The 16,620-nt window shown below is 40.3% G+C and overlaps 1 protein-coding gene across 1 annotated transcript in view; it reads right to left on the minus strand.

Moving 5' to 3' along the window:
• cubn (cubilin (intrinsic factor-cobalamin receptor)) overlaps positions 1-16,620 on the minus strand; it is a 303,136-nt gene that overhangs the window by 65,607 nt on the left and 220,909 nt on the right. Inside the window, exons 43-45 of the mRNA XM_043690378.2 lie at positions 9,877-10,065; positions 8,291-8,417; positions 789-1,006 (exon numbers count right to left, since the gene is read on the minus strand). Coding sequence (XP_043546313.2) covers positions 789-1,006; positions 8,291-8,417; positions 9,877-10,065 — 534 coding nt within the window. The remainder of the gene's footprint in view (positions 1-788; positions 1,007-8,290; positions 8,418-9,876; positions 10,066-16,620) is intronic.

Here is a 16,620-nt window from a genome sequence, read left to right on the forward strand (position 1 = left end):
GTGAGCTCCCACACGCAGGTTTCTCCAAGGTCAGTTGTGAATTTCGCTGTTTGCTTATTTTTCTTCAAACAAATTCAAATGTCCAGAGATACTTGAAACCAGACAGCAAAGACAGCAGCTATGCAGGTTACTGTTGGGTCAGACAGCAGTGTAGGTTTATTTCTGCATATGAATCACTGACCATGTGGTCACTGTCTTTGTTTCCCTTCCTCCTTTTCAAAGTACCATCATTTGTTCTTTTTTTCCCAAAGTTCCAAAACAATGCAACAACTTATCAAACAGTAATTACAGCTCCTGAAATTCCAGGAAATCAGCTTTAACATCGAAAATACTTCAAAAAAAGGAACAGCTCTTACAGCCACAATTTTTTCCCATCCTCCATCTTGGATTACCCAGGATATCATACTCATTTCAGATATGAATACTTCATTGTACATGTGAATATTTTATGTGGACTGACACAGACTTTGATTTTTATAGTGATGATGAATGTGTCTCCTACTCTACCCCTTACAATTAAGTTTCTGTCCATAAACCCTCAATATTGGCATCCCTTAAATATGAAGCATCACAAAATTCCACTCTGGGAATTATAATATCCTTCATACATATCATAACTCATTTAAGAGGATTTAGCCTAAAATAGGTAAAATATGTAACCTAAAAAAGTTTTTATTAAACATATCATTAGCATTGTGTAGAATTTGCCCTAAAATTCTGAAGTGAGAAATCAAATGGCAAGATTCAATTTTGCTTAATTTATTTCTCAAATTTCATATGTCACTTACCTAATGTCTCTGTATATGAAGCCTTCCATTCTCCAACAGGACAATAGCTGTTTATTTTAAACACAAGGAATATCGAGTTGTCGGTAGTCCTCAAAACAGGTGGCATTTTTGCACCACAGAACTGGCCTAAAAGTGGTGCAAGAGTGTTCGAACCATCATAGACAGCCACATAGGTCAAGGTGCATGCTGGTGAAGCGTCAATATCAAATTCATTGAATCTAAAGAAGAAATTCTTACATTATCACAATATTTAAGTATGATCTTACATTACAATAGCAATTTTCACTATATTTAACAATTACCATTTGATAGCTGGTTTGATTAAATATCTAAACTGCCTTACTCATGTTTGTCACAACAAGCCTAAAATTGTTTCATGGGATACTCAAGTACAAATCTATTCATTTGAAATGGCTTCATGCCAAGCATTGGAGGTACTGGAGAAGGTCCACTAGGTTGCGACTGGAAATAGAAGGATTATTTTATGAGAACTGGTTGAATAGGTTGAGCCTGTGCTCATTGGAGTATAGAAGAATGGGAGGTGACAGGGTAGATATGTAAAAGTTGTTAACTCTTGTGGGAGAGTCCAGGACCAGAGGACATAATCTCAGAATAAAGGGTCACCCATTAAAGACGGAGATTAGGACAAATTGCTTCTCTGAGAGGGTAGTGAATCTGTGGAATTCTTTACCATAGAGATCTGTTGAGGCTGGCTTATTAAATATATTCAAGGTTGAAATAAAATTTTAATCAGTAAGGGAGGAAAAGGCAGGAAAGTGAAATTGAGGAGCATCAGATCAGCCATGATCTCATTGAATGGCAGAGTAGATTCAATGGGCTGAATGGCCTACTTCTGCTCCTAGATCTTAAAGACTTAGGTCTCTGCCAGAATAAAATAAAAACAAGCCTCAGACGTTATTAAATGTTTGCATACTACCATCAGTGTTATGATCTAACATAAAAGCAAAATGTTGAAGATGCTGAAAATCCGATTTAAAAACAGAAAGGCTGTAAAAATCCAATAGGTCTACCTCTCTTCAGGTCTACAGAAGAATCACATTGAAACTTGAAATGTTACTGCTGTATCAGTCTCCACTGATGCTGTCGGACCTGCTGAGTTTCTCCAGCATTTTCTGTTTTTGTTTCTGAACTGACTTGTTCAGTTCTGAGAGTCTAGCGACATAACTTAGAGCTCCAAATTTTGAAACTGTTCTAGCTACTCATCAAAGTGTATTTTTTTAGAAAGCTGTATTAATAAAGAAAGATTTTCTTTTGTTTAATATATCATACCACAGATATGATGGTCAAAGTAAAGTCTTCATATACCTACTGGACCATAGGGCTGATCTCTCATGAGGCAGACCATAAGATCAAAAAGATATAGGAGCAGAATTAGAACATTCAGCCTATTAAGTCTGCTCTGCCATTCGATCATGGCTGATAGGTTTCTCAATCCCATTCTTCTGCTTTATCCATATAACCCTTGATCCCTTTAACAACCAAGAACCTATCTTTGTGGCATGGTGGCTCAGTGGTTAGCACTGCAGTCTCAGTACCAGGATTCCAGGTTCGATTCCAGCCTCATGTGACTGTCTGTGTGGAGTTTGCACGTTTTCCCTGTGTCTGCGTGGGTTTCCTCCCACAATCCAAAAGTGTGCAGTAAAGTGAATTGGCCATGCTAAATTGCCCACAGTGTTAGGTGTATTAGTCAGAGGGAAATGTGTCTGGGTGGGTTACTCTTCGGAGGATCGGTATTGACTGGTTGACCCAAAGGGCGTGTTTCCACAATGTAGGTAATCTAATCTCTATCTTAGAGACACTCAACGACTTGGCCTCCACAGCCTTCTGTGGCAATGAGTTCCACAAATTCACCACAGTCTGACTCGTTTCTAAAAGGTCATCCCTTCACTCTGAGGCTGTGACCTCAGATCCCCGTCTCTCCTACAAGTGGAAACATCCTCCCCCACATCCACTCTATCCAGGCCTCTCAGTATTTTGTAAGTTTCAATCAGATCCCTGTTCATCCTTCTAAATCCCATTGAGTACAGACCCAGAGTCCTCAACCATTCCTCACAATGACAAGTTCTTCATCCCTGGGATCATTCTTGTAAACCTCTCTGGTCCTGTCCCAAGGCCAGCACATCCTTCCAAGATATGGGGCTCAAGACTACTCACAATATTCCAAATGTGGTCTGACCAGAGCCTTATACAATCTCAGTAGTACATCCCTACTGTTCAGATTTGGAGGTGCTGGGAGGTGTTGGACTGGGGAGTACAAAGTTAAAAATTAACACAACACCAAATTATAGTCCAACACGTTTATTTGGAAGCACTAGCTTTCGGAGCGCTGCTCCTTCATCAGGTGGTTGTGGAATATAAGATCATAAGGCACAGAATTTATAGCATAAGTTTACAATGTGATGTAACTGAAATTATATATTGAAAAAGACCTGGATTGTTTGTCAAGTCTCTCATCTTTTAGAATGAACAAGTTGGTTTCATTTCTTTCATATGTAAATCACAGAACGTTTTTAAAGCTACATTCTCAAGTGTACTTTAACAATTGGTGTCATGCCGGCCAGATAATGCATTGAAGGTATGAGGTGCCCTGTGTGAAACTGTCTATACCACAATGGTCAGACTGATTCTAATTAAAAATCAGATTTACAGAATCTTACATGGATTCATGCAGTTGCAAATACAATTTCACCTCACAAACTTATATGTGTGTGTGTGCATGTGGGTGTGTGTGTTATGAATGTCTGTGAGAAGTGTGTGTATATGTGTGAGTGTGAGTGTAAAGGGGTATAGATTAGATTAGATTATTTACAGTGCGGAAACAGGCCCTTCGGCCCAACAACTCCACACCGACCCGCCAAAGCGCACCCACTCAGACCCATTCCCCTACATTTACCCCTGCACCTAACACTACGGGCAATTTAGCATGGCCAGTTCACCTGACCTGCACATTTTTGGACTGTGGGAGGAAACCGGAGCACCCGGAGGAAACCCACGCAGACACGGGAGAATGTGCAAACTCCACACAGTGAGTCACCTGAGGCGGGAATTGAACCCGGGTCTCTGGCACTGTGAGGCAGCAGTGCTAACCAATGTGCCGCCCAATATAAATCTGTGAGAGGGTGCCTGTGTGCGTGAGAGTGTGGGAGTGTATGTATGAGCATATGAGAGAGAGCTTGTGTATGAGAGAGGGTCTGCGTGAGTGCACAGGTCTGAAGGAGTGTGAGTTTATAGGTGTGTGTGTGTGTGTGTGTGTGTGTGTGTGTGTGTGTGTGGGATTGTGTGCATGTGTGCATGTGTGCGTGTGTGCATGTGTGTGTGTGTGTGTATAGTGCATTGGGGTCACCTGTAGTGTAACATGAACCCTCTGCTTGGCCACTTTGCGTTGTTGCCCGTCCTGATGTCCGCCTTGGAGGACGATCACCAGAAGGTCAGAGGTCGAATGTCCCAGACCGCTGAAGTGTTCTCTGACTGGGAGGGAACATTCCTTTCTATTGATTGTTGTGTAGTGTCCATTCATCTGTTGCCATAGCCTCTGCTCGGTCTCACCAATGTACCATGCCTCAACGCATTCTTGCCTGTAGTGTATGAGATAGACAACGCTGGCTGAGGCACATGAGTACCTGCCACGTACATGGTGGGAGGTATCCTCATGCGTAATGGTGGTATCCCTGTCGACACTCTGACACGTCTTGCAGCGTCTACTGTGACGAGATTGTGTGGTATTATCCTGGAAGCCAGGCAGTTTGCTACAAACAATGATCTGTTTGTGGTTTGGTGGCTGTTTAAAGATGAGAAATGGAGGCATGGGAAAGGTCTTGGCGAGGTGTTCATCTTCAAAGATAATGTATTATAGGTCGTGAAGAACATGGTGTAGTTTTTCAGCTCCTGGGAAGTACTGGACAACGAAGGGTACCCTGTCAGTTGCAGCTCATGTTTGTCTCCTGAGAAGGTCATTACATTTTCTCGCTGTGGCACGTCAGAACTGGCGATCGATGAGTTGAGCATCATACCCTGTTCTTATGAATGCATCCTTGAGTACTTCCAGGTGCCCATCACGCTTCTCTTCATCTGAACAGATCCTGTGTATGCATAGGGCTTGTCCACAGAAGATGGTTGTTTTAATATGTTTCAGGTGGAAGCTGGAGAAGTGTAGCAGCATGAGGTTATCTGTGGGTTTGTGGTAGAGTGAGGTGCTGAGGTGCCCATCCTTGATGGAGAAGCAGGTGTCCAAGAAAAAGGCAGATACTAGAGAGTAGTCCATGATTTCCAGCCTTCTTGAAATGAATGCTGACATTGAATTTGCTGTTCTAACTGTCAAGTGAACATACAAGTTAACCTTCAGAGAATCCTGAACCACAGCTCCTAAGTCCCTTTGTGCTTCAAATGTTCAAAGCCTTTACTTATTTAGAAAACAATCTAAGCCTCTATTCTTCCTTACAAAATGTGTAACTTCACACTTTCCCACATTGTATTCCATCTGCCATTTCTTTGCCCACTCTCCTAGCCTGTCCAAGTCCTTCTGCAGTCTCTCCACTTCCTCAACACTCCTATCCCTCCATCTATCTTTGTGTCATCTGCAAACTTAGCACCTGCTCCCCATGTTCCTTGATCATTACTTTAAATGTAACTATCTCAATCCATCCTCTCTACTTGCACTATTCTCTCCATCTGCTGCCCTTATTAACCCTACAAAATGATACCTCTTAAAATATCATGGTTCTTTCTTCATGGGAAATGTATTGGAATATGTGTGGACAATTACATAATGCTAGCCAATGCATCACACAAATGCCAGGCAATAACCATCTCCAATAAGAGACAATCTAACCACCACCCCTTGACAGTCAATGGTGTTATCATCACTGAATCTCCAACTATCAACATCCTGGGGGTTACCATTGACCAGAAACTCAACTGGACTTACTACATAAACACAGTAGCTATGGATCAGAGGCAAGAATACTGCAATGAATAACTTACCTCCTGACTCCCAAAATGTGACCACCATCTACAAGGCACAAACCAGGAGTGTGATGGAATACTCCCCACTTGCCTGGAGGAGTGCGTCACCAACAACATTCAAGAAGCTTAACACCATCCAAAATTGGCATCTCATCTATAAGCCTCCAATCCCTCCACCACTGAGACTTACCAGCAGTAGCGTGTGCTATCGACAAGATGCAGTGCGGAAATCCTCAGACAGCAGCTTTCAAACTCATGACCATCTAGAAGGACAAGGGCAGCAGATATGTGGGAACACCACTATCTCCAAGTCACTCACCATCCTAACTTGGAAGTACTTCATTGTTGCAAGGTCAAAATCCTGGAATTTTTTCTTTAATAGCATTGTGGGTTCAAGAAGGCTACTTACCATCAACTTCTCCAAGTCAACTAGAGTTGGAGAAATAAATGCTGTCCAGCCAGTGATGTCCCCAACCCATGAGTGCCCCAACGTTGAATCACTGCATTAAAAACAATTGACGTAACAATACAGCAACTAATAGTGCTATTGAAGATTGTCTAAATACTTTGCATTTACTTTGCATTATGTTCCTGAGCCCCCAGCAGGGTTTCATTTCCTTCATGGGCTCTCACCCATGCAAGCTTGTTGTACTTGTGTGCTGACTTTGTGATCGATGTATGAGCACACCAAGTCCCTCCGCACAGCAACACCTACAATTCTCAAACCTTTTAAAAGCATTCTGCTTTTCCACTGTTATGGCCAAAGTGAATAATCTTGTATGTTCCCAGATTATCCTCCATTCAACAGTTAATTTCTCACTTATTTAATCTTGGTGTATATCTTTTCAGTTTCTTTGTATCCACCTTGCAGTTTACATTCCCAGCTAGCAGTGTATATTCTCTGCAAACACAGATACAATATATCTGTCTCTTTTTCCAAGAAATTAACATACAATCTAAACAGCTGAGGCCCCGGCACTGACCTTTGCCACACTCTAACACTTACAGCTTGCCAAATGAACGCCACATTTATCTCTTATCTTTGCATTCATCCATTAACCAATCTTCTTTCAATGTTAACATATTACCCCAACTCCATGAGTACTTATTTTGTCTATTGACCTTTAGTCTAAGACCTCATATGTGTGGTTCAGTTAATGCTTTGATTAATTTGTTTTAAAGTACAGCAGGCACTTTTACACTAATACACACAATACTCTTAACACCTAAATGAATCAATGCATTATTTATTGTCACGTATATCTTGAAGACACAGTAAAAAGTATTCTCTTGCCACAAATCAGCACCATTTTGATTACAATAAGGATAAAAAGAAATTACTTAAATAAGAGTTCATCTTCTGTTCAAATTGCGTCTCAAGCATGACTTCAGGGCTTCTGCAAGGTGTTCTGGTCCTCTAGGAATCCCAATCTGGGAACAGAAGCAATGACACTAATGCCCTAGGAGACCCTGGCTCTGCTGCCAACATAGCCAAGAGTCCATGCTCTTGGCCTCTGGCTGCTAGGAGTCCAGGCTTTCGGCCTACCATCACCATCAGGAGTCCAGGCTCTGGGCCTATGGCCCCCACGGTCGAGGCTCCGGGCACTGTCACTACCACCAGAAGTCCTAGTCTATACTGCTGACACTGCAGCCTTCACCCCACCAATGCTGCAGCCACCGCCAACCAACAACGCTCTACCTCGAAGAGGAAGAAGAAAGGAAGAAGAAAAGAAAAAAGACAAAGAGTACATAGAGAAAACGATCCTGTCAACCTGGAGTGGATGGGTTCCAATGAACCCAAACACTATTTATTGTGCCAGCCCCATCTTGGATAATATTTCACGGTGTAAAAATCAAAGGCTTCAACAATTGAAGAATATTTCCTTGCCTACTCCGTCCAATAATTAACTGAGACAGAAAATCTAAAATCCTTGTCAACAGCTTGGTAGTTGATCTCTGTTGCAACAACTTGAAAGAAGACAACAACTTGTCTTATGTCAGGGAAGAGAAATCAGCTAGAACTCTTGTTTCTAAACCAACATAGTATAATGTCTTACTAAAAATGCCCATATCATAATGAGATGAGGAAAAGATTGGGGTTGAATACAATCCTAGTGTATTTGAATACTTGATGGAACTTATTAATGTTTAGTGATTGTCACACATTAGAGAAAGTGAAGACTGCAGATGTTGGAGATCAGAGTCAAAAGTGTGGTGGCTGGAAAAGCACAGCTGATCAATCAGAATCCAAGGAGCAGGAGAATCGATGTTCTGAGCGTAAACTCTTTATTAGGAATGTGAGCTTATGCGTGAAATGTCAACTCTCCTGCTCCTCAGATCCTGGCTGATCAGCTGTGCTTTTCCAGTATCACACGTTTTTACTCTGGTTGTCACACACAAATGGTGGCCATGCCAGCAAGGTATCAGAGTAGTTACCATGCAACTCCATCCCAAACAAAGGATGAGAATTCTTTTCAACAGAGTACAAAGTACAAAAAGAGGAATATTTCTATACTTACTTCAATTTAACAATCCTGTTCTTTCCAACAGTGATGTTATATGTACAATTTATGATGTGGTTTTCAATGCATGAGTAAGTTGGGCTGCTGATAACGCCACTTGGTCCCTGAAATGAATCTCCACAGGCTTAAGACAAAGAACCACAGATACAATGAGCAAAGTTATGGATGATTACTTAAGTTGAAAAATCAATTAAAATATACCTGCATTAATCTCATTGTCATCAGCGTAACTACACAGGGAGGCCAGACAGAATAGAGTGCTGACCAGGAATGAATGCACACCACTGCTCTTAATACTGAATGTAGTTCTGCACTTATCAATAATATATATAAACTGTACTTTAAAATTTAATAGTTAAATAAAGGTTGTTTATTTTTTATATTAGTAATGCTTCTTGAATCTGAAGAGATTCAGGAAATAATTTGATTCTTTTTATGAAGTATTAGGAGAAGGAAGTGGAAAAGGTATAATTGTTGGTCAGAAACATGGTGGAATTGAACTTGCGCGTGTCTGACACCCAACAGTTGAATCCACTGATTGTGTTATAGAAACATTTGGCACAGCACACAACTCCACAGTGTCCAATCAATAGATATTACTGTAATAAGTATTAAAATAATTTCAGAAAATTCATGTTATTTGCAATTACCTTTTAATCATTGAATGATACACGTGATGTACCAAAATGAGAATAAAAAACGTTAAGCTATATTATTCTATTTGCCATGTAATGTGACATTGTTTATTTTTCCATGAAGATTACCATTGTGCATCAGGGTGGCACAGTGGCTCAGTGGTTAGCACTGCTGCCTCACAGCACCAGTGTCCCAGGTTCGATTTTAGCCTCAGACGACTGTCTGTCTGTGTGGAGTTTGCATATTCTCCCTGTGTCGGTGTGGGTTTCCTCCGGGTACTCTGGATTCCTCCCACAGTCCAAAGATGTGCAGGTCAGGTGAATTGGCCATGCTAAATTGCCCATAGTGTTGGGTGCATTGGTCAGAGTGAGGTGGGTCTGAGTGGGTTGCTTTTTGGAGGGTCGGTGTGGACTGGTTGGGCTGAAGGGCCTGTTTCCACACTGTAGGGAATCTATCTATCTAAATCTTTCTCAAAATACAACATTGCTTCAAAGAATATAGTCTGTTGACCTAATATGGTCTGAAGCTTAACAGCATTGGTGCAGGGCAAGCGCTTTCATTTGGAAGACAGCCAGAAAAATTAGAATCATCCCTTGGTAATACTTGTGCACCTGCTGTTGTCAGAGCAAAAATAGTGATAGCACTGGAATATCAAAAACTCAAACATCAGTTCCTCTATGACCAGCTGTAGTGAATATTACCAACACAATGCAACAACTAAGCATGTCTTCTTGATACCATAACCCAGTTTACAACTTCAACCATTAAAAGGATAATAGTTCATGTCCAAATTTTCTTACCTGCAATTGTTCCGTAATATGTGCAGATTTAAAGAAAAGATAAAAATAAAACACTTTTTGCAAAGATAATGCAATTCCCAATCATAACAGCAACAGAACAACAGTATGACATAATTACAATAACAAGTTCTAAACTGAATTACTCACAGATTGAATGGTAGTTGATCGCAAATCCAGTTTTTGTGTAAACATGATTTGTTTTGAAAGCCAGTAGCACTGGGCCATAGCTACTGATTGGTGCTGGGGTTAAAAAACCACAAAGGGTAGCTATAGGATTCCCACTTGCTGTAGTTCCACGATATATCTTCAAGCTGTCTTCCTCACAGCTAAAAAATCCTGTAAAGGTTTGTGAAATTAAAATGAAGCATTAACTGAGGGTTATTTTGGATATCTTTCAAACCTTTTGCTTGCAATTTGTATGCAATACATTACCTACTTATGACAAGGTCCATAATTTAAAATACAAGAATATAATTGATCAAAAAGCTTGATACCACACATGATAAAACATGATACATTCATGATCGACAGAATGTCCAACATTTTAAACATCCCCTTCTTCCACAGTCCTTAAAGTATACACTATCCACAACATCTACATTGCAATTTAGCGTGGCTGGTGTGGCAAAACCTCTTCATCTCACAACTTGAAACTAGAAGGATATGGGCAGCAAGTGCATGGGAATACCAGCTGCCAAGTTCTCCTCCAACTTCTGACTTCATACTACTGTTCTAACATCAACACTGAAGCTGAAACAGCTTATCTGACAGAATTATGTGAATATTTACATCACATAAAGGCAACAGACCAAGACAACATACTACAACTTTCTAAAAGGATAATCAGGTGGCATACTAGTGGTACCTACGTTATGTTAAAAATGAAAATGAATCTATTGAAACAGAGCTTAATAATAACAATCAGATAAGCAAAATACTCATTAGCCATGTTATTTTTGGCTACCTTAAAGACATTTAAACCTGAAAACCTATTACTAATGGAAATATTTTCCTTATTGCTTTATTTCTGATAGGTGGCACTGTGTTTAATGGGAGCTGTCCTTCTAAGATGGTTGAATAGAAAAACACAATTAGGACATCATGTGCAATATTCACAACTACCAATGCACAGTGGCAGCACTGTATACCATCTATAAGATGTACGGTAATAATTGACCAGTGTTCACCAGCATCTTCCAAACTCCCTACTACTACATGGAAGATCAAGAGCACCAGATACATGGGAATACCATCATCTGCAATATACCTTGCAAGGCATATACCATCATGACTTAGGAACATAGGAACAGGAGTAGGTCATTCAGCTTGTCAGGCCTGCTCTACCATTTGTTGAAAAGTGTGGCACTGTAAAAGCACAGCAGGTCAGGCAGGAGAATCGATGGCTTGATGAAGGGATTATGCCCGAAACGTCAATTTTCCTGCTCCTCGATGCTGCCTGACTTGAAGTGCTTTTCCAGCACCACATTTTTCAACTCTGACCTGCAGTCCTCACTTTCTCCCTGCTCTACCTTTTGTTCTGACCACGATTGATCGAGTACCTCAATGCCTTTTAGCCGTATCAACCCCAGAACGTTTTATACCATTGGCAATTGGAAATCTATCAAACTCTACTCTAAATATATCTAAAGACTGAGAGAAAATTTCAAACATTCACCACTCTCTTAGTAAAAGAACTTCACCTCATCTTGATCCGAAATATGAACGCTTTTATTTTAAACTGTGGCCTGCTGGTTCTAGATTCCCAAGTGAGGGGAAACATCTAACTGGCTAATCCTTTCAAGGTCACATGTCATTCTTTGAAATAATATGGGTCCAGTTTGTCCATTCTGGGGAGGTGATGGTATAGTGGTAATATCACTAGATTAGTAATCCAGAAATGTAGGCAAATGTTGTGGGGCCATACGTTTGAATCCTACTATGGCCAACAGTGAAACTTAGACCGTAAGACATAGGAACAGAAGTAAGTCTGCTCTGCCATTCAATGAGATCAAGATTGATTTGATAATCCTCAACTCCACGTTCCTGCCTTAACCCATTACCTTTGATTTCCTTAATGATTAGAAATCTGTCTACCTCAGTCTTGAATATATTGAACAACAGTTTTCTGCAGTAAAGAATTGCACAGATTCATCAACCTCTGGCAGAAAAAAAGCCTCTTCATCTCTTAGGATCCCGCTTCATGTCTTAAACAATTGACTGCTTACTATGAAACTATGCCCTCGGGTCCCAGACTCTTGCACAAGGAAAAACAATCTCTCTGCAGCTCTGTATCAAGCATCCTAAGAATCTTACATGTTTCAATAAGCTCTGCTCACCTTTAAAACTCCAATGAGCATAAGCCCAATGTGCCCAAACTCTTATCATAAGAAAATTTCTCCACACCCGGGATCAGCCGAGTGAACCTTCTCTGGAACACCTGCTGTGTCAGTGTTCCCTTGGATAAGAGGACCAAAACTATTCACAATATTCCAGGTGTGTTCTGATGAGTGCTTTATATAGTTTTGGCAAGACTTCCCATTCCCCTTGAAATAACACCCAACAGTCTAATTGCCTCCTCTATTTCCTGATTCAATGTGTGCTAGCATTTTGTGATTCATGCATGAGAACCTACATATCCCATTGTGCTGCAGCTTTCTGCAGTCTTTCTCTATTTAAATAATATTCAGCTCATCTCTGCTTTCTGCCAGAGTGTACAACCTTACATTTTACCACATTACATTCCTTCTGCCCTGATTTTGCCCACTCATTTAACCTGTTTGCACTGCTCTGTAGACTCTTTGTGTCATCTTCACCAACTTGCCTTCCCACCTTTTTTCTTTCATTTGCAAATTTGGGCAAGGTACATTCACTTCACTCATCGAAGTCATTAACATATATTGTAAATTATTGAGGTCTATCACTCATCCATGTGGATCTCCATTAGTTACAGGCTCCCATCCTGATAATAGCTCCATTATCTCAACTCTCTGCCTTCTACTATTTAGCTAACCCTCTATCCATGCCAGTACATCATCTCCAACACTATGGTCTCTCAGTCTATTAAATAGCCTTATGTAAGGTATAATATCAAGTGCCTTTCAGACATCCAAATATATTACATCTACTGGTTCCCCTTTATCTATCCTGCTTGTTACCTCCACAAAGAACGGTACAAAATCTGTCAGATGATTTTCCCTTCATGAAGCAATGTTGACTCTGTTTGTTTACATCATGTATTTCTAAATGTTTTGCTATTACATGCTTTATAACAGATTGAACATTTTCCCAGCCGTAGATGTTAAGTTAATTGGCTCTTATTTACCTGTTTTGAGTGTCCCTGCTTTTTTGACATTTTACATTAATGGTTTTTTTAATCCTCTGGGACACTTTCGGATTTGAAGGACTCTTGGGCATTTATGACCTGTGCATTCATTTCTCTGAAGCTATTTCAATTGAATTCAATATAAATATGAAAATAGAAGCTACCCTAAAGAGCACTGGCAATTGTCATTAAAAACCATCTGGTTCACTAATGTTCTTTAGGGAAGGAACTCTGCCATCTTCATCTGGTCTGTTCTATAAGTAACTGTGGACCCATAGTAAAATGATTAATACTTAACTGCTCTTTAGGCAATTAGGTTGGGCATTAAATGCTGGCCTAGTCAGGAATGCCATAATCCCATGAACAAATAAAAAAAATCTTCTCTTCATTGGACAGTTGTGCCATCCTAGAAACAAGTCTGCTGAAGTTTTGTTGCACTCCCTCTATGGCAATAATATCTTCCCTGAGATAGAGACCAAAACTGCACTTAGTACTGTTAGTGTGGTCTGCACAAGCACTTATGCAATTGAAGCAAGACTTCACTACTCCTGTATCAAATCTTCCTGTGAAAAAGGCTAACATTCCAACAACCTTCCTAATGTTACAGCTGCTTGTCACCGTTCGTGACATATTGACAAGGACACAGAGGTTTTTTTGCACACCTACACTTTCCAACCTCTCACCATTTAGGAAATACTCTGCACACCTGTTCTTCTTACTAAAGTGCACAACCTCACATTTTTTCCACATTATATTACATTTGCCATACTTTTACACAATCACTAAGCCTGTTCACATTTTCCTGCAAAGGTTTTACATATTTCTCAGAGTTCTGCTTAACTTTTTATCATCTGCAAATTTGGATACATTACAATTGATAACAATGTTCACATCATTGGTATAGGTTATGAACAGTTGGGTCCCAAGTACTGATCCTTCCAGCACCCCACTATTTATAGACTTTTAATGCGGGAGTGAACCATTCATTCCTGTTCTATTTTCTCTCTGTTAGCCAATCATCAATCCATGCCAGTACATTACCTGCTGCCCCATGTGTTTTAATTTTGCTAACCAACCTGCTGCAGGGTACTTTATCAAAAGCTTCTGAAAATCTAAATATACTGCTCCATTGATGCCCCCTTTATCAATTTTGCTACCAGCGTCCTCCAAAAAGTCTTACAAGTTTGCCAAATATGGTTTTCCATTTCCAACTCCATGCTAGCAATGTCCGGTTGGGTAATTTTTAACCAAATATCCATTTATCCTTTATTATTGAGTTGAGCATTTGTTTTAATACTGATGTAAGGCTGATGGGATCATCCTTGTTCCTTTCTTAAATAATGGAGTGATATTTTCAAACTTTCATTCTGCAGAATCGATGGATTTTGGAAGATGATTTCCAATGTAAAAACTATCTACATGGTCATCAATTTCAACATCCTAGGATGTAGACTATTAAGTCCCAGGGACTTAATAACTTTCAACTTCATTAATTTCACCAGTATAACCTTTCCTGCTCATACTTATTTCCTTCAACTCTTCATTCTCTCTAGTCACAGAAAAAAGGTCCTTCAGGCTATCAACTATGTGCCAATCAAAAGCATGCGCCTCAATATTCTAATCCCACTTTCCAGCACATGACCTGGTGTGCCTTGGCAACACAACTGCACACCTAATCATTTCCTAAATTTATCAAGGTTTTGGCCTCTTTCAGGCAATGAGTTCCAGATCCTACCACCTTCTGGGTGAAAAATTAACTCTGCTTTTCTCTCTACAGATGTTGCCAGACCTGCTGAGCTTCTCCAACATTTTGCTCAGAACTGCAGCACGTACAGTATTTTGCTTTTATTTGAGGGTCTATGAGGTCTTTTTTGTCATAATTCTTGGTGCGTTTGGCAAGATAGTTGCTGAAAGATTGGTTGTCCAGGATGGAGCGTCTAGAACTAAAGGTCATAGCTTTACCCAGAAGATTATGAATCTTTGACAGTTACCTCAGAGGGCTCAGAGGGCATGCAATTGGAGATGGTGGGGGTGTTGAGGAAGGCAAATCTGACAGATGCTGCCAGACTGGATGAGTGTCTCCAGTGATTTCTTTTTGTTTCAGATCTCCAGTATCTGCAGTTCTTTATTTTACTTTAGAGTAAATCAGTCCATGTATTTGAAAAGGTGGCTAGGAGTCGGCACTGTGGCTGCAGTGAAAGTGTCAGCACAGGTTCAGAGTGACCATACGGTCTCATCAATGTGTTCTTCTTTTCCTCATAATTATTGGAACATTGCAAAAGCAATTCTGAGGTAATATGACTACTGAGTGGTTAGAGGCTTTGGCCAACAAGTTGCACATCAAACCTTTGAGTTTAATTCACAGCTGGCTTGGCTACAGACGTCTGGAATCCTGATTATAATGCACAATATGCACTTGAAGTCTTTTGTGGTGGGCACAGCAAAGTACCAAGTTTTATTACTATCGAACAAGTCTTTGAAACAATTCAACAACTGTCCTTTCTGTATTGTTCCAATGTGGTATTCAGTTTAGTCCATTTCTCAATTGAATAGCCTACAATGTAGTCTATTTTGCAGAGTTTCAGATGGGTGCTTTACATTGACTGACTTTTAATTCAAGAACAAAAATAAAACTGCATTGATGATGTGAATCTGGCCATGTCTCAGCTGGCTGTTTATCTTCCTTGTCGTGACAGCAGTATGCATGTAGGGTAAGCTGTCAGATGTCTCTTTATGATTTTACAAACTGTTGCGACATCTGTAAGGGAGTTGACAATGGGGTAGATTTTGTTCCATTGTGGACTTGCGCTACCCGGCCATCTGTATCTAAAAGCTGCTCAGTCAGTTGGAGCGCCAAGCCTGGTCAGCGTTTGGCTGACAGCCAGGAACGAGTGTTCGAGATCAGCCTATTAACTCTTGGCCTGAAAAATTCATCTTCAAGATGAATAGGATACAATCTCCATGAGGTCAGGGGAGTAATGGTACAGAACTGATTGTGGCACCCATAGGTGCATGCCAGCACCCCTGAATAGCACAAAAATGTCGTAAGAGTCTCCTGTGACTTCCCAGCTGGTTGCACAATCAACTTCTACTGAGCCGAGCATTTATCACACATGCTCCCCTATCTGCTAACCTTCTACTTTGGTATTTTTCCAAACTGGAATATGTGGTCATACCTAGAACACCCCTCAATTTGCAATTTAGTTGATTTCTCAGGCAGCTTGTCAGCATTGGCAAAGATTGCAGTGACCCCAGCAATAATTGGAATAGGTGGGAAAACATTCCCCTCATTTTCAGGATTTTACTAATACATCTAAGTTAGGTAGATTTTCTTTTGAATTTCTTCTAGTCGAACATGCTCCTGCCATGACACCATGCCTGTTGAGAATGCAGACCAGGATTTTGCAGGGGCAAGCACTTTCTTTCTCCATATTTATTAAAACTAGGGAATAGTAATTGAGGAGAACTGCCACTATACCTGTGATAATCTGATATGCATTTGTGGCAGATGAGGATTTTCCAAAATCGGTCTTTATGCTGAAACGTAAAATTCATTTAAAGAAATAGTT

Source organism: Chiloscyllium plagiosum, unplaced genomic scaffold (assembly GCF_037043375.1).
Source record: "Chiloscyllium plagiosum isolate Xiang-an unplaced genomic scaffold, Cpla_swu_hap1 HiC_scaffold_5, whole genome shotgun sequence".
Lineage (NCBI taxonomy): Eukaryota > Metazoa > Chordata > Chondrichthyes > Orectolobiformes > Hemiscylliidae > Chiloscyllium > Chiloscyllium plagiosum.